Raw genomic sequence first — 18,053 nt, 5'->3', positions numbered from 1 at the left:
CAATGGAAGCTCCAGATTTCAACTCTTAGTACTTAATGATAAATGTTTTAATTTATTTACTTTCCAGCTGCAGAAAATTTATTTATTTATAAACTAAATATATATTTTGGTTCAAATGTTTAAAAGTCACATGTAAGCAGTCATTGATTTCATTTTGATATTCATATATGTACACATATATAAACATATAAACGCTATTTCTATACGTACACATATATAAACATCAAAAAGAAAAAACAATCTTTAGATATATATGTATATATATTTACAAACAAGAAAATGTTTTCTTGAATCCCCAGTTTGTTTCACCGCCTTTTCATTCCCCAGAAAACCCTTCGCAGCGCAAACACCGAAGGCCGTCCTCTCCGTGGCAACCAACCCATCCCCTCTTATTTTTTGACAAAGTCACCCAAATCAACCGGAATACTTTGATAATATTTTTAATGTACAACAAAAGCTCTGTTTTTAAATGTAGGTGAGAAGGCCGGAGGATCAACTTTGAAAGGCAAGCTGTTAAAAAAAGGAGAATTCGCCCCGCGACCAGCAGGTGGCGCCACGGCGTTCCTGGACGGCGCTCACAGCGTTGCTATAAATAGTATTCCGTTCTGGCGCCCGATGGCCAGTCACTTCCTGCCACGAGCGGACGCCATCTTTCACTCCTGGCTGGGGATGAGCGGCACCAGCTCTTCCACCTCGAACACCTCCGTCACCAGGTCACGGATCCCCTGCACGCTGTCGAGAGGTGGAGCTTCTCCGTCGCCGCCGTCGGCCTTTTCCTCAACACCAACCACCTGGACGCCCGCCGCTTCTTCCTTTTCCTCGCCGCTCACCCGCGACTCACACGTCACTTCCTGTTCTAGAGGCTCCGCCGCCGTTGACCCGTCTTCATCAGTATCCGGGTTCGACGGCGGCGACTCGCTCCCCACCGACACGGCGAGAGAATTGGGCGCTGAGACACAGTCCCCCGACTGCTGGTCGGCCGACGTTTCGCCACCGGGGGGAGCCGCCGACTCAACCTCGGGGGAGGTGTCCGGTTGGGATCCGGAACATTCTGCTCCAGCGGGTTCCGGATGCATGTCCTCACCGGGGCGGCCATCTTGGTCTTCCTTCCTTGTCTCTCCTTCCGAGACCTCTTGGCTCCGCCTCCTCGCATCATCCTCCTGCTGTTCTTCCGCTTTCACATCAGACGCCACTTCCTGTCTGAGGAGACATCCTGCTTCTTCTTGGGTTTCTGTCTCCGGACTTTCAGCTGTGCAGACGGCGAGGTTGGCGAGGGGCTCGGTGTGACCCCCGCCCTCACCGGGGCTGGAAGACAAACCATTTGCGACCCGTAGCGGAGAGGGCGGCGACTCAACGGGGCTTCCAGGAGCCGTCAGGTTGGGGCTGGTCGCCACCATGGCGGCCGCGGGGCTGTCGGAGTTCTCCGAACCGCCTGAGATAGCCGGACTCCCCGGCGCCACAGGTGCCGCAGAGGGGGTTCCCGTAACCGCAGCAGTGCTGGCCGGCGCCATGGTGGGGCTCCCTGGTGTGGAGGCGGGGCTGCCGGGTGCTGAGGCGGTGTTGGCCGGCGGCATGGCGGGGCTCCCCGGCATGGAGGCGGGGCTCCCTGGTGCGGAGGCGGGGCTTCCTTGTGTGGAGGCGGTGTTGGCCGGCGCCATGGCGGGGCTTCCCGGCGTGGAGCCGGACAGGCTGGAGCGGCTGGACGGGTTCAGAGGGTCCCTGCTGTCAGTCATCAGGTCGTATTTCTTCAGATTGGCCGCCTCCTTGACCACTGGAGATGAGGAGCGAGGCGTTAGCGAGCGGCAACGCGTCCGAGGCCGACGCGCCGTCGGAAACGTACCTTTGGTGACCTTGTCGTCCAGCGTCTGCAGCAGCACACGCTCGTAGATGTTCTCCACAGGGATGAAGGCCAGGTGGTCACTGTCAACAGTCTGCTCCAGACCCTTTAGATCCTGCACACACGCACACACACACACAATGCACAATGCAACACAGAGCTGGGACTGTGTGTGTGTGTGTGTGTGTGTGTGTGTGTGTGTGTGTGTGTTCAGTCTCACAAGTGTGCACGTGTCTTGCAGACTCCTCTTGATAAAGGGCAGGGTCGTGGCCACCAGAGCCTCCTGGATTGTCTTCTTCCTCACTGAGCTGCTGTCATAATCAAACTGCTGCTCACCACACACACACACACACACACACACAAACACACAAAAACACGACCTTGGTCACCATGGTTTCCAGTCCTCGTTCGAGTCGACTGGCTAAGGAGGAAACCTTCATCGCTTCTTACATTTACTTGTCTAAGTATATTTTCATGAATACATAATTTTTTTTATTCAGTTTTATTTTCTATCTTGCATATCATCAACTTTTATTATATACTGTATAAAATTCATATTTATTTTGATTGAATTTCTTCTGTGTTTATGGTTGAGTTGTAGTTTGTTTTTTTGTTTTTTTTTCTTCACGTCACTACTTCTAAAGACTGACCTTGAGGACTCTATGTGTGACCTTGTGGACGGCGGCGGCAGCGTTGTCAGGATGGTCCTGCACCGCCTTGTAGAACAACAGCTGGAAGGTGTGAGCGGCGTTCTCCATGAGCTGGAACACAGAACAGGAAAAAACGCGGGCTGTTATTACAAAAGGTCGTCGTGGGCCGGCGGCGATCGCGGACTTCGGTTACCTGCTGCAGGTCGATCTGCGCCCCGTGAACCACCCCCGTCAGGCTGCAGGGGCCGAACCTCTCCTGCAGGGGGCGGAGCTTCTCCTCCAGGGCGGCGATCTTCTGGTAGCAGCTCAGCAGGTTGGGCCGCGCCATGCGTGACAGCGCCTAGCGTGGGGGCGAAAAATCAGTTTTTCGGGGTATTCTGGTCGTCGCCGGCGATTGGACAGAGGAGATTATATCACCTGCTTCAGCTGCTCGTTGGTGGCCCCCTGCTGGACCTCCTGGCAGACCTGCTGCATCATGTTCTCGCTCAGCCGCCGCCCCTCCTGGAAGCCCGAGCTGATCGGCTGCATCATCTGGTCCAGGGCGGAGCTCAGGAAGGGCTGGACGCTCTCGGAGCAGATCTTCTCCGCTGCCGCCGACACCCCGCCTGAGGAAAACGCACGCTCCAAATGGTCCAGATGCGCGCCACACCAGCAAGGAGAAGATGTGTGTGTGTGTGTATGTGTGTTTGTGTGTGTGTCTGACCTCGGACCTCCCGCTCCAGGCGCCGGCGGGACTCCAGGATCTGGTCCATGTCGGAGCGCAGGGGCACCTCCTGCTGGCGGAGAGCGGCCCTGCAGTCGTCCTTGAGGTCGGCCAGGCACGTCAGGAGTTGCTCCTGGACCAGGATGTAGGCGGCCTCCACCGTCTGCAGGGGGCGGAGCCAAAGGTGGATCTCCGAGGTCATCAGATTTAAAGTTCTGAACTACCGACGGGTGCGAGGAGACCGAGGCCGAGCCGGGGATCGGGCTTCGCTCACCGCCAACCAGACCCGCCTCCGCTCCGTCTTCTTGGCCTTCAGACGTGGAAGGAGGTCCTTCTCCAAACTGGGCAGAAGCCGCTCCATCACCAGGTTGGCCATCACCTGTACACACACACACACACACACACACACACACACACACACGATTTGAGCTCAACTGTCAGTTGGTATCATGATTGGAACAGGAAGGTCAAACCAACCAGACGCTATTATTTTTTCTGATCTCTCATTATTTCTGATCTCACACACACACACACACACACACACACACACACACACATTCCCCCATCTCTGTCACCTTGTCTGTGATTCATGAGTTTTCCATCTGCGGTTTCAAGATTCAGACATTCAGTTCATTCCAATCATTTCTTTCCCGTGTGTGTGTGTGTGTGTGTGTGTGTGTGTGTGTGTGTGAGTGTGTGGGTGAGAGAGAGAGAGAGAGAGACCCTCTCTTGCTGCAGGTGTGTAATTAATGCATTTAAGCGCTGCAACAACAGGAAGTCTCTGCAAACAAAAGATGCTTCCTGCACACTTCCTGTACCCTCGGACCATGTTTGAGTGGTGTGTGTGTGTGTGTGTGTGTGTGTGTGTGTGTGTGTGTGTGTGTGTGTGTGTGTGTGTGTGTGTGTGCGAGAGAGAGTGAGAGATTCTTATGAATCTGACAGATCATGACCAGATTCATAGGGCGTTTCCCCCAAAACCAAGTTAAAATTTCACATGAAAATGTGCAGAAATGTTTTGAAATGACAGGAGAATGAAGTGGGCGGGGCTTCAAGCAAACCCACCCTGACGTCGCTGCCAATCATCATGTCCCAGGCTTGGCTCCGCCCACCATCCTGCCGGTAGAGCTGCACCGCCCGCAGGAAGGCCTTCACCTCACTGCTACTCTTCTTCAGGAAGTCTGAGGACACACACACACACACAAATGGATCGGCTCACCCGAAATACCGCTCGCAGCCGCCTGTTGCCATGGCAACTGTCAGAGGCAGCGGTGCAAGGTGATGGGATCAAAAGTAAGCTTGAGATAATTCCCTGGAGTGAAGCTTCTCTGAGGAAAAGACACTGACCTTGATCCGAAAACTACAAAAATGACCCCGATCTATTCCTCCTTTCAGGGGTCGCCACAGCCAATCAGCTGCCTCCATCCAACCCATGGATAATCACCTGACTCCATCTAGACCTAAGCCAATCATCTGCCCCCACCTGAGCCCACAGCCAATCACATGCCTTCCTGTAACCCACAGCCCATCACCAGTGATGTGTGTGTGTGCGTGTGTGTGTGTGTGTGTGTGGTTCTACCTTGGTTCTGGTGGCGTATGCAGTCTGACAGGATGGAGATGAAGGCCTCCTGCTTCTCCTGCAGCCGAAAGCAAAAGTAGGAGTCCCTCCGGTACAGAAGACGGAGATAAACCGGGAAGGGACCGGGCATCGCCGACAGGGGCGGGGCCAGGTCCTCCTTCACACCTGCAACGCACAACGGACCACACACACACACACACACACACATCACAACGGCACTTGAACTCATCACAATGGAACCTGAAGGGTCACAACACAGTCTGAGCACATCGCAAGCATCGCAACCCATCCTGACGACCCAAATGCATAGCAACAGATCCTGAACGCATCCCAACAAAACCCAAATGCATAGCATCAGATCCTGTGCGCATCTCAACATAAACCCAAATGTATAGCAACAGATCCTAAATGCATCCCGACAAAACCCAAATGCATAGCGACAGATCCTGAACGCATCTCAACATAAACCCAAATACATAGCAATGGATCCTAAATGCATCCTGACAAAACCCAAATGCATAGCAACAGATCCTGAAGGCATCTTAACATAAACCCAAATGCATAGCAACGTAACCTGAACGCATCCCGAAAAAACCTGAATGCATAGCAACGTATCCTGAACACATCTCAACATAAACCCACGTGTGTAGCAACAGAGCCTGAACACATCCCTACAAAACCCAAATGCATAGCAACAGAACTTGAATGCATCCTGACTGAACCCAAATTCATAGCAATAGATCCTGAACGCATCCCGACGGAGCCAAAAACCAAGGCAACGGCACCTGATCGCGTCCAGCACAACTCAAATTCATAATAACTGAACCTGAACGCAACCTGACAGAACCAACACGCATCAGAACGGCACCTGAACGCATCCCAGCGGACGGTCTTGGTCTTGTAACTCACCGGTTTCATCGGGGAAACACTTGTCCACCAAGGCCATGTAGGCGTCCTCGCTGGTCACGGCGGCGCCCCCTGTAGGAAGCAGCTTTTGGATGGGAGGGACACCTTTGATGAAGCTCTGATAAGAAGCACAGATAAAGAGATGGAGTTCAAAAATGGCCGCCGCCACCGTTGTCTATGGCGTCCGCCGGCGCTCACCTCCAGACCATCGTGACACTCCAAGCAGTAGTTGGCCCTCACCACCACGTAGCGCTCCCGCCACTTCCTGCTGTCGTCAAAATAAAGCACGGCGTCCTCGTAGAGGACCTCGGCCTCCTCCGGCGCCTCCTGGTGAGCAAACAGCGGCGGTCAGATCGGAGCGATGAGACCCGAGCCGATCGGGCGAGGACGCTCCGCAGACCTTCTGCTGCAGGAGCCGGGCGATGCTCTCCCGGTTCTGCTGCAGCTCTTCTTCCACCTCGCAGAAACGGGCGGCGAAGAACTGCTTCCTGTAGTACGGCTCGAAGGCCTTCAGCTCCGCCTCGGCTTCGCCTGTAAAGGGATCGCAGAGCACTCAAACGCCCACCTTTCACCGGCCACGAACATCCGACGCCAAAAAAACTCAGGGAGGAGAGACCAGAAACGGCTGGACTGTCAATCGGAAGGGGGCGGGGCCTCTGGCAGGTGCCACCTGAGCCTACCCGTGATGTCACGGGTCACGTGACGCCTGGGTCTAAACGCCGTCTGTGATTGGCCAGCACGAGGAGGGAGAGGGGGGGTCTCATATTTCACACGCCGACCTGATTCCTGACACCGGACTCCGTTTCAAGCGCCGACCTCCGGGAGAGACGGAGAACAATCCCTCCACGCCTGACGCGTTAGCGACAGCACGGGGTGGGGGCTTGTTGCCGTGGAAACAAAAACCGCCCCGGGGCTTTGTCCGCGGTGAAGAGGAGGGTAAACAGGTTTGCATAGGAGGAAGATTGTCCTCCTCCGGCTTGTCCGCAGGGAGGAACCGGACTTTCTCTCTCTTAACGCTGAGGGTCAAGGGTCAGAGGTCAAACCAAAGAACAAACGTTTTGTTTTTTTTTTGTCTCAGCCAATCGCAGCTGGTATCGGCACAGGATAAGTGTGAATAATGAAGGGATGAATGAATGAATGTTTCAGTGGGTGGGAGGGTGAAGGGGGGTCATGCTGTCAGACAGGAAATACAGTGAGTCATTGCAGGAATGTTGAACACACACACACACACAAACACACACACACAAACAGTTGAATCAGTTTTCATCAGAAGTCCCCCATTTAAAATGATTTTGTTAAAAAAAGAAATGACTTTCAAAGCTTAAAACCAGCCCAGAATGTTTTCAACATTGAATCTTCTTCTTCCTCTTCAGGGAACTCCCTAAAAGTGAACACATTCGGCGCCAGGGAGGAGATGACGAAGACAAATGACCAGGCCTGGATTCTGGAAGGTTTCCACGTCAGCCGCAGGACCGGTTCCACGTTCAGCCCACGCCCGGCTGGAAAAGCCGTGTTTGGACTACAAACATGGAGCCGCGACCTCGTCTCGGAGCCACGACGTCAAATTCCCCCCGATTCTTTTCCAGATAAGGTTTTATTCTTTCACTGGCCGCAGAACCCTCCCGAATTTCCTGATTATTATTTATTTTATTTTTTTTTGATTAAATCAATCAGCAAATTGGAAAATAAGGGCAAAAATAACTGATTAAATTAAAAAAAAAAAAAAAATCAAGGAATTTGTGAAAAAATTAGCAGAAAACAAACAAATCAAGAAATTGATTTCACAAAACACGTTTTTATGAAACTATTTTCCACTGGGTTTTTTTTTCCCATCACTTGAGGGGAAAATCCGTGATCGCAGTTTTAAAATTTCCAGCTGCTTTTTCTACAAAACGTCGTCTGTCTGTTTGTTTCCTCCCGGCCCGGTTCCTCTGGTTCTGTTTACCCGACTGTTTTCCACCGGACGAACAACAGGTGGGTTTCCAGCCGAGACCCCGAGAGTCGGCTTCCTCTCTTTGTGTGTGTGTGTGTGTGTGAATATCCAAGCGGTGATGTCATAGCAGCTGGGTGACACAACATGAGCAGCGAAAATGGGGGGGAGGGAAAAAAACAAGCCCTCTGGACTTCGGGTTCGGGCTGGAAGAGTCTGGAAACTACAAGGAAAAACTACAGAAACGTGGAGGAACGTCAGCCAGGCTCCCCTGGAGGACACAGCTGGAAAACATCAGCGGGAAGAGGAGGAACCAGGACGATTGTAGAAAGAGGAAGGAGGATGAAGAAGGTGAATAAAGAGGAGGAAGATGAGGAAGAAGAGGAGAGAGAAGGATGAAGAAGAACGAGAAGAAAAGGACGGACGGAGAGGGAGATGAGAAGGAAGAGGAGGAGGATGAGGAGTTCCTCTGGAAGATGGAGGCCGTTGTTTCCAGAAGCTTCTGGTCCACGGCGTGACAGCATTCTCCAGACATGCAGCTCTCGCAGGCATTCTTCTGCTCTGCCATCATCTTCATCCTCCTCCTCCCTTTCCCCCTCATCTTCATCCTCCTCCTCCTCCTTCTCCTCCTCCTCCGCTCGCCCCACTTCTTCATCCCTCCTCCTCCTCCCGTCTCTTTGCTCCTGTTTTTTTTCCCCGTCTCCTTGCAGGGTTTTCCGCCATGTTCTGCAGGAACCGCCGCCAGACGTTCCTGTAGAAAAATCTCTGGGGAACGTCTGGAGAACGTCTGCTCTGCAGGTTCACCGCCTTCCATCATTCATTCATTCATTCATCCATTCAGGAGCTGATCTTCTTAGCACGCTCACGGGCTGGAGCCAATCGTGACCGAGAGGCGGGGCTTAACTCGGACGGGCCAGCTGTCAATCATCCGGACGGAGAACATGAGAAGAACGTGAGGAGAACATGAGGAGGAAGAAGAGCGGGAGGAGGGCTGGAGGAACGTCCAGAAGAACACACCCAGAAGAGGAAACAGGTAGGATCACCTCCCCTTCCCTCCTCCTCCCCTTCCTCCTGCCAGACTGGAAATGCCGGCGTGACCTGAAATGGGAGGCAGTGATCTCCAGAAGGCCACTGATTGACTCCCTGCTTCTGCAACCCCCTGGTCGTCATGGTGACCCGGCGCCCCGAGCCGAGGTCACCCTGCACACTTGTTTGTGGAAACACTAAATCCGCCCCTCTGAAGCGTTTATTTTGAAAAAGCACCTTCCTTTCCAATTCGTCCCCATTATTCCAACGCTAGTGCCGACTTTCCATTGGAATTCTTCATCCATTGATCGTTGGCCAATACTTGGCCCCGATCGCTCTTTCAATTCCAGCTCAACCTTTTTTTTTTTTTTTTTTTTTTCATATCTAAAACCAAATTCCCCCCTTTTTTTCTTTACCTCACATCTCTCTATGAGTTTTGACTAACTCTTGGTTACTCCAGTTCTCAGCTGGTTATCGATCCGGATCGATCAGGCGCAACTTTCCGTTATTCGCGTAAAATAATAAAAAAAAAAAAAGAGTAAGAAAAAGAGTCCAAACCTGTCTGATGGACTTCCGGTACAAGTTAATCCGAAGGCGGGAATCCCCGTCAAACCCTTGCGGGTGGGTGAATCCAACCGCGGCGGGGGGAGGGGGGGGCGATCACTCCCTTCGATCACCCCCCCCCCTCCCCTTCGATTATCGATTAGGTCAACCGTGAGGCTCCATGGCAACAAGTTCGGAGGAGAACCCCAAGCGCGTCCGTCGCTCCCCGGTGTCTTACCTCGGATGTACCCGGACTTGGTCTCGTCCAGCAGGCTGGACGCGGACACCCCCATGGCGGCTCCACAGGTGACGCTCCGTCCGCAGGTACCGACTCATCGGTCTGCGGCTGCAGCGGGAGGAAGGAGGGAGGAGGAGGGGGAGGAGGAAGAAGGGAGGAGAAAGTCACCCCGCCCTCCATTCGCCCTCCCCCTTTTTTATTTATTTATTTTTTTTTTTTTTTTTTTATTGGTAAATTTTGTGAGAACTGTTTAATGCTCGAGGAAAAAGAAAAACATAAAAAAATAAATAGGTGAATAAAATTCCAAAAAAAATTTTTGTTTGAAAATAAATTTCAAACAAATAAAACATAAATAGATAAAAAAAAAAAACATAAATAAATTGCAGGAGGAATATAATATGTATTTAACTTGGTGGTTCACAAGGAATCTCAGACATCAAAGTGTATATTTTTTGGATTTTTTCCATAAGGATTTTTTTTTTTTTTAATAATTCAAAATAGTTTATAAGATAAAATAAGACCAACTCTATTTATCCCGAAGGAAATTGTTGTGCCAGAGTTTCGAGCAAAACATAACAATAATAGATAATAGTTGGAAGGAGGGAGAATAAGAAATACAATAAAATATAAAGTGTCAAAGTTAAGGCTATCAAGTGTTTTAAGGTCTTGATACAGAACGTAAAACACTTTTGCATCAGCCAGACTTGGCCAGTCCTAAAATAACATTGACACAGAGTTTCCTCTCTTTTGTTGCTTAAAAAAAACCAAATGTTATATCATCTCTTGAGATGGAAACTGGTCGCCTCCCCCTTTCAACCTGTGACGTCACCCCACCTCCTTCTTTTTAACCTTTATTGAACTTATAAAGTGTAAACAAACCAACAAACATGGCTAAAACCAATCGTGCATCAATGACATTGAACTCTTATTTTGCATACAATCAAATTACTAAGAGTGACAATTGTAAGGCCGTGTGAAAAACTATAAAACAAAAATGGCAAGGGGAATTTAATGTGTATATAGGTTAATGCATCTAAGGGAATATTTTCCATAAAACAGGAATTTTTTGGTTTCACAAGTTTTTATATGTAATATAATGTAGCATTTTAATCAGGGAAACACCCGGGTGATGGTAAAATGTGTGTTTAATGATTAATAGCTCATTAGCGCCACACAAGTCTGCAATATAACTGTTCCTGCTCAATTCAGGTAAAAAAATTAAAAAAAAAAAAAAACAACCCCAGCAACCCCAAAATCACACAGAAAACAAGCATCAACATAAACCCCGACATTTATGATTCACGATAAATAGTTATTAAAAAAATGTATATAATTCAAAATCATTTTTAAAGATGGTAAAATTGTGGGGATATTTTTGCAATGTTTTTGTGTAAGAAAAACTTGGCCTAACCTAAAATAACATTGACACAGAGTTCTTCTCTTTTGTCTCTTTAAAGGCCACCAAACGTTATGTCATCTCTTGACAAATTGTGTGATGATGGAATTTTTTCTTTAATCCATTTTTCAGTTTTAGCAGCAAAACAGCATGAGAAAAATATATGGTCTGGAGTCGTTTATTCTTGTTTTTGTTCCATCACGTTTCCACTTCCGGGAAGATGTTGATGGGGAATTAAGACGCCGGATCCAAACAAATGTTAATTTATTTTAGTGAATTAGTGAATGTGCCCCGCCCCCCTTAATTTTTTTTTTTTTTTGACGGAAGGATCAGCTCTCAGAAGGAAATAATGTGGGTTTTTTTTTTTTAGAAGTGTCATTTGCTGACAGGAAGCCACAGGATGATTCTGGAGGCCTACCATGGTCTGTGGCTTCTGAGAGCACACTCGTAAAAATACCAGATATTTTTATTTTAATTTATAGCCTGGTGCTGAGGACAGACCCAAGGAATCGGTTAAAAAAAAAAAAAAAGTTTATTTTATTAAAGCAGACAGACAAAACCTGATGCAGTGTCAGGACCACAGAGGGAAAGAAATTTTTTTTTTTAGGTCAAACACTTGTGAGACTATTTCCAACCATAGCTCTGATGCCCCGCTGCTCACAAACCAAAAAAGATTAAAAAACAAAAAAAAGATCATGATAAAGATAAATTAACACGAGCAGAGGAAAGACCCAATAGACCACTTTAAAAAAAAAAAAAAAAATTATTAAACCAGACAGAAAATCCCAGCAAAATGTCAGAACCAAACAGGGAAAGAAAAGGTTTTTCAAAAAATTTCAAACATTTATGAGACAATTTACGACCATTCCTCTTGACGCTCCGTTGCTCACAAACCCAAAAAAAAAAGAAAAGAAGGAGAAAAAAATCATGGGAAAGATAAATTAACACGAGCTGTGGCATCAAGAAGTGTGTGGAGGGCCGGGCGGTCGCTAGCTGCAGGCCTGCGTGGCGGCGGCGGCGGCGGCGTTGGTGTACGTGGGAACGCTGTACTTGGTGAGGACGGACTTGAACTGCTGCAGCGTGGCATCAGTCCGAACCCCCGTGGGGTCAAAGTGCGTGCGGCTCACCCTGAAGCCCGCCTCCGTCAGGTACTGCAAGAACTTGTTCAACCTGTAAACATTTTCAAAAATAGTATTTGGAGCTGTTTTTTTTTTTTTAATGTCTCCTATGAAATCATCATGGAGGCACATTTTTTAACAAAGTATATAATATATGTAAAATTTATTTCTCATAAACTCAACAATAACCTTTTAGTCCTGTTTTTACCGCATTAAATGAATGCCTTCAATTGTGATTTATTTGCCAAATATCGCTCGTATTTTTATCCTGTTGGTGTCACTCCGTTCGCATCCTTTTTATTTTTCCGTTCTGATCCTTGTTGTCGTTTTGGTCGTCTTTTCTCACGTTTTTTTCATTTTGTTTTCTATTTTTATCCTTTTTGTTCATGTCACGGTTTTACTTTTTTGTGGCTGTCTCTTGCTTTCTTTTAATTGTCTCTTTTATTCATATCTATACTCATATTTATTGATATTGTCATTGTCGCGTTACTGTGACAAAAGAATTTCTCCAATTTTATCTTTTTTTTTCTTCCTTCGGGCCTCAGTGCTTCCCCCTGCTGGGGCAGAGGGCCCCGGGAGGTCAAAGGTCACTCACTTGGGCATGTTCATGCCTCGGATGCTGTGGCGGTGGATGCTGTAATAGAAGGGCGGGTGTTCCAGGGAGACGTCCGACTTCAGCTTCTTTACCAGGTTCCCCGGGTCGTCGCCAGACTTCCTCTTCCCTGCAGCCGGAAAACAAACAAACAAACAAACAAACAAAGGAAGCCCCTTTGGTTTAAAAGCAAACTTAGAAACTTGCAGCTAAAGCATAGAGCTGTACTGCACCTCCCCCTAGTGGACAAACCTGGAACTGCATGTGTCTCTCAGACGGATTTTGCATGAATTCGTCTTTTTTTTTTGTCTTTTTTACAGAAACGGGGAAAAAGGCCACCGATGGCGCTGGCAACTCACCGGTCTGGTCGGCAAGGCCCGCCTCCTCCTCGCTCTGGAGGGTCTTGATGACGACGCCGCACTCGACTGGGAGGGAGAACGTCATTTCAGAAAATCACCGCTCTGTTTCTCGGTCAGATTCTATCCGTTTTGAAGTGTTAGTGGGCGGAGCCTCACCCTGGTTGGTGAGCACTGACGGGCCGTGGACCAGCGCCTTCAGGGTGGTGCACTCTGACTCGCACATCAGGGTTTTGATGAGCGGCTGGACCTCGTCCATGTTGTGCTGCACCGCCGCCGACAGCATCCTCCTCAGGAAGCCGGTGTTGAACAGCGGGCCGGACCTGCACGCACACACACACACACACACACACAACCGAATCTGTCGGAATCCAACCCGAGGCGTCCTCGCTGTGAGGCTAAGCGCTTTTCACCAACGCCGCCCTTGATTTCAAATATTTTAAAAGGGAGACGGCCTTAAGCCAAATAGCATAAAATCAGATCCTCAATGTTCTCTTCCTGTTGTCCCACTAAACTCGCGATCCCGCTCTTTAAAAATAGTTTCCGGGGACGTTTTTGGAGAAAAAAAAAATCTTTTGCTATCGTTTAATTGTCTTCTAACTGTCTATTTGTATTTATGTATACTATAACTGTTACACTGCAGTGACGTTTATCTTATCTTATCTTAAGATTTACCACAAGGGTCCGAGGTGCACCGCCGTCTTCCCCGGCAGGCTGCCGTGGCAGGCGCAGGGCAGCGTGTCTGGAGGAAACAGGAAGTGGGAGTGAGACGTCCGGCTGGGCATCTACGGAAATGCCTCCTCGCGGCGCCGGCCTCACCGTCCACCATGTTGCCGAGCTTGAGGAAGACCCGCTCCTCGCACCACTGGCAGTGGACCATCCTGCGCAGCCTCTTGGCCGACTCGTCGGCCTGCATGGGGCCCCTCAGCACTCGCACCGCCACCAGGACGAAGTGCTCCAGCGCCACCGCCAGCAGCACCTCGATCCCCTTGTTGCAACGCGCCGCCGCTCTGGAGACGAAGAAGCGGAGAAGACGATCAGCCAGGCGTTTCCCGCGTCCCCGCCGCCGCTCAACCTCCCCCACCTGGCCACGGTGGCGACCACCATGCGCGCCGCCAGCTCCTTGTAGTACTCGGTGCGGACGATGTGGCAGCCGTAGTGACGCAGCGTGACGTTGGGCGATTTGGCGTAAAGCGAGCCGGTGTCGGTGGACGTCACCGAGATGATGCCCAGGTTCCGGACGTTCCTGAAGGCGGCGTCCAGGTAGTTCACCGCCGTGCCGAACGGGTCCAGGTGGCTGAAAGAGCGGATGACACACACACACAGGGTTCATGTCAACTCCACGCCATTTTTACTGATGTGCGCAAGCTTTTGCCACCAGCCGGTCATCTGTTCGTCCATTTCCAAGGCGGGGTTTCACCTGGACTAGAAACACATATTGAAACATTCATCCTCTCAGTCCCACCTCATTTAGAAACAATTCATTCACTTCATGTCACATTTACATACAATTCAGATGGACATTCATGCATTCACCCTCTCACATGTCAGACAATTCACCCTCTCATTCCCGTGTTTGGAGTGTGTGAGGAACACGGAGACTCCATACGGAAAGGAATCCTCACATGTAGTCAAAGGCCCGCAGGTGCATGATGACGTTGGCGTCCATCTTGGCGACCTCCACGGTGGCGACCGGCGCCCCCTCCGCTCCCGCCTCTGTCTCCGCCTCCCCCTCGGCCCCGTCGGGCCCCCGGGGGCCCCACGGCCCCCCCTCCACCCGGATGTGGTTGAGCCGGCAGTTCTCCTTGATCATCTTGACGCACGTGTCGTTGATGTCGGTGATGGTGACATTGACGGCGTGCCGGAGGTGCTTCGCCCACTGGAGGCCCATAATGCCTGACACACACACACACAGCTGATTGGTTGTTGTTGTGTCCAGTGTGTGTGTGTGTGTGTGTTTGTCGCTGCACCTGTAGCTCCAAAAGCGTCCAGACACTCCAGAGGGTTCCTTTCCTGGGCGAGAACGGCCAGCGAGCAGAACACCAGCTGCCTGTAAAATACACACACACACACACACGGTGGAAGTCAGAAAAGCAGCATGGGTCTGGTCTGCGTCGCGCCCTGCCGTGGCTCCGCCCACCTGTTGGTCTTCATCTTGCGGCTGAAGTAGGTGTCGCTCTTTTGCGGCGTGGAGTAGTTAGGCAGCAGCTGCACGTTGGTCCCGAGCTCCTTCATGATCTCCAGGGTTTGTCCGGACGGAGCTGCCGACGGGACGGGACCAGAACGGGATCAGAATCCCGAAGACCTCGACCCGACCCTCAAGATCCCGCTCGGATTCATTACCCGGCTCCTGGAAGGACGCCTCGGCGCCGGCGCAGTAGCTGGCCTCCGTCTCGCCCTTGTTGACGTGGCGCTTCAGGTGGCTGATCATGTCGGTTTTGCGTGCGATGGTGACGGAGCAGACCACGCAGTGGTAGTGAGCCACGTGCCTCCCCGACGCCTGTGGGGCGCCGGAAATCCAGGGAGACAGGAAACAGAATCAGTCACGACACGGCGAGGGGAAGGGGCGGGGCTTAAACCTGACAGCCCGGCTGTCAATCACAGACGTCCCTGACCCCTCCGGGACCGGGGTTTTTTCCCATTTTCCAAAGCTAAACCCGTCGACTTCCTGTTTCCGGCCTCCTCACCGGGTCTCCGCTCGGGCCGGGCCTCAGGTTCCTGCAGGGCAGGTGGCAGATGCACATCTTCTGGCCTGAGGAGGGAAAAGAATAAGAACAACTTATAGGAACAACAATAAGAACAACAACAAAAGAACGTCCAGACGGAGCAAAGAGAAGCCACTTCCTGGGCGTCTCTTCTCAGTTCCCACCTTCGAACTCCACGAAGACCTTCCAGTGCAGGTTCTGCAGGTGGCGGCGGAGCTTGTGGCTGTAGCAGGCCTTGAACTTCTCCTCGGGACACAGGGGGCAGGACTTGCGTCCCGCTGACGGCGAGGAAAGACAGAAATGTCGGTCCACGGTGACCTCCACACACACACACACACACACACACACACACACACACACACACACACACACACACTCACATACTCACTCACCACCATTGAGGTCCACCAGCGCCTCCAGACCCTCCAGGTTGGCCTGGATGGAGACGTGTCTGTCTGTGGAGACCCGGGAGATAAAGCGTGAACGACAGGTGGACTTTTATGCCTTCTCCATCTTCAGGGGAGCCAATCGCAGCTGAGGGGCGGGGCTTAACTTGTGCAGGTCAGCTGTCAATCATCCAACCATTCACACTCTCACTCGTGAATCTTCCACCTCCAAGCTCCATCTTACCGAATAATTGTCGTGGCGTTAGAAATAAGTGGTCTACCTGAGGTGGTCGTGGAGGGCCTGGCGTCGGCGTCGGCCGTCGCCTCGTCCCGCTCGGCGCCTTGGTCCCCTCCATCTGCTGGGCCGGGTTCCGCTAGGATTCAACACATGGGAGTTTAGACGGGGAGGATCCATTCAGTGTAATCGTATGGATCTGTTGCAGCATGGATCGATAAAAAGCAACGCGATCGTTGATGTTTCTCTTTTCAGTTGTTCAGTTGTTACACGGTGCTGCCCCCTAGTGGCCTGGAGTGCAGCGGACCGTAAGCAGAACACACATACGGTACCTTTACAGCAAAGTATAACAACGTGTGTTTTTAAGAGGGTGATAATGACGGGCTGGATGTAGTCTGTCAACATCCGGAACCGACTTTTTGGACGGTTCTTTTACTCGAGCGGGCGGAAGGTAAACATCCCGGAGCGGCTGGTCCTGCAGTGCAGCTCCACGGTGAGACCGTCTCGCCCGAACAGCCGAAGTCCGGATCAGATCCCGGACTGGACTGAAACACTTCGAAAGAACCGCGGCGAGCGAAGGTTTTCCGCGTCAGAGAGGCCCGGAGTGCGGCGCTAACGTTAGCCCTAGCCGCCTCGTAGCTATTGTTATCGTTTTCTGTTTAGGTCCCCTGGCGGAGCTCCGCGGTGAGGCCCTGCTCCGTTTCGGCGGATAAAACTCGATTCCCGCGTGGATTCGGCGGCGCCACGGATCCCGGGACGCGACGCGGGACTCCCGCACCGACTGCGGGGGCCGCGGTCCCGCCCGGTTCGGCCTCCCGGGACCGGGAACTCACGTTTGATATCGACGTCCTGCCGAGAAAGCGGGGCCGCGTCCCCCTGGCCGAGCTCCGCCATTGCTGCCGAGCGATCCCGGCGGCGCGTGCGCGGGTTGACGCACGGGGGTGGGGGCGGGGCTTAGGGGGAGCGCGCGCGCCGCCGGGATCGGAATCGAAACCGCTTTCGGTTCGGCGTCACGTGACCCACCGGATCGGGTCACGTGGTCCGGTCGCTGTCGAATCGGAACTTCTGACGTCGAGGAAATTAGTTTATTCGACGTCCGCCAGGAACTAACACTTTTTGTTTTTTGTAAACTGTTTAGAAGCCTTATCGTCATATTTTTAATCGTTATTTATCTTCATCTTTTTTATCATTTAATCTTTTTTTTTTCAACGTCTCAATCGTTACTTATCTTCATGTTATTTATCGCCTTATTTGTTATTTATCTTCATCTTATTTATCGTCTCAATCGTTATTCATCTTCATATTTATCGTCTTAATCATTATTTATCTTCATCTTATTTATCTTTTTTCATTAGTTATTTTCATCTTATTTATTGTCTCATTTGTTGTTTATCTTCATCATATTTGTCCTTATAATCGTTATTTATCTTCATCTTATCTATCTTTTTAATCGTTATTTATCATCTTGTTACTTATCTTCATGTTATTTATCGCCTTAATCATTATTTATCTTCATCTAATTTATCTTTTTAATCGTTATTTATCATCTTGTTACTTATCTTCATGTTAATTATCGCCTTAATCATTATTTATCTTCATCTAATTTATCATCTTTATCGTTTTTCATCTTCATATTTATCGTCTTAATCATTATTTAACTTCATCTCATTGATCTTTTTCGTTACTTATCTCCAGTTTATTTATCTTCTTACTTGTTATTTATCTTCACAATATTTATCATTTTAGGGACTACTATCTTCATCTTATTTACCGTCATTTTTCTTCATCTTATTTATCTTTATATCGTTATTTATCTTCATCTTTATCCCTCAATGGTGATTTATCCTTTTAATCAT

At 50.1% G+C, this 18,053-nt stretch overlaps 2 protein-coding genes across 2 annotated transcripts; both read right to left on the bottom strand.

Moving 5' to 3' along the window:
• Positions 1–424: 424 nt before the first annotated feature.
• On the bottom strand, positions 425–9,538 carry LOC147237098 (protein Niban 1-like). Its single transcript, XM_086143959.1, has 14 exons — positions 9,410–9,538; positions 6,073–6,203; positions 5,871–5,999; positions 5,676–5,790; positions 4,767–4,931; positions 4,253–4,368; positions 3,465–3,569; positions 3,191–3,353; positions 2,905–3,092; positions 2,681–2,827; positions 2,488–2,598; positions 2,058–2,165; positions 1,841–1,952; positions 425–1,771 (listed from the first exon to the last, which is right to left on the bottom strand). Exons 1-14 carry the CDS (start codon positions 9,462–9,464, stop codon positions 654–656), a joined length of 2,763 nt encoding a protein of 920 aa, XP_086000085.1. The 5' UTR covers positions 9,465–9,538; the 3' UTR covers positions 425–653.
• A 1,780-nt stretch (positions 9,539–11,318) lies between these two features.
• trmt1l (tRNA methyltransferase 1-like) lies at positions 11,319–17,132 on the bottom strand. The gene is made up of 16 exons (XM_086143982.1): positions 17,031–17,132; positions 16,244–16,336; positions 15,969–16,031; positions 15,741–15,854; positions 15,559–15,623; positions 15,215–15,371; positions 15,012–15,132; positions 14,842–14,921; positions 14,497–14,767; positions 13,956–14,168; positions 13,691–13,881; positions 13,547–13,613; positions 13,031–13,194; positions 12,875–12,940; positions 12,519–12,645; positions 11,319–11,975 (listed from the first exon to the last, which is right to left on the bottom strand). The coding sequence occupies exons 1-16, from the start codon at positions 17,089–17,091 to the stop codon at positions 11,795–11,797; spliced, it is 2,034 nt and encodes a 677-aa protein (XP_086000108.1). The 5' UTR covers positions 17,092–17,132; the 3' UTR covers positions 11,319–11,794.
• Between the last annotated feature and the right edge of the window lie 921 nt (positions 17,133–18,053).

This window comes from Fistularia commersonii, chromosome 1 (genome assembly GCF_037954325.1).
Source record: "Fistularia commersonii isolate RoL2024-O1a breed Wild chromosome 1, RoL_Fcom_v1.0, whole genome shotgun sequence".
NCBI lineage: Eukaryota > Metazoa > Chordata > Actinopteri > Syngnathiformes > Fistulariidae > Fistularia > Fistularia commersonii.
The sequence above is the reverse complement of the archived record's forward strand: the minus strand, read 5'-3'. Positions and strand labels throughout refer to the sequence as shown.

Coding starts and splice junctions, on each gene's coding strand:
- LOC147237098 (XM_086143959.1), bottom strand. CDS start 9,464: ATGGGGGTGTCCGCGTCCAGCCTGCTGGACGAGACCAAGTCCGGGTAC. Junction 3,570..4,252: donor TGATTGGCAGCGACGTCAGG/GTGGGTTTGCTT, acceptor GTGTGTGTACAG/GTGATGGCCAACCTGGTGAT. Junction 2,599..2,680: donor CGCAGATCGACCTGCAGCAG/GTAACCGAAGTC, acceptor TCTGTGTTCCAG/CTCATGGAGAACGCCGCTCA.
- trmt1l (XM_086143982.1), bottom strand. CDS start 17,091: ATGGCGGAGCTCGGCCAGGGGGACGCGGCCCCGCTTTCTCGGCAGGAC. Junction 15,624..15,740: donor GGTCTTCGTGGAGTTCGAAG/GTGGGAACTGAG, acceptor TTCCCTCCTCAG/GCCAGAAGATGTGCATCTGC. Junction 14,169..14,496: donor CTGCGGGCCTTTGACTACAT/GTGAGGATTCCT, acceptor CCGCTCTTTCAG/CCACCTGGACCCGTTCGGCA.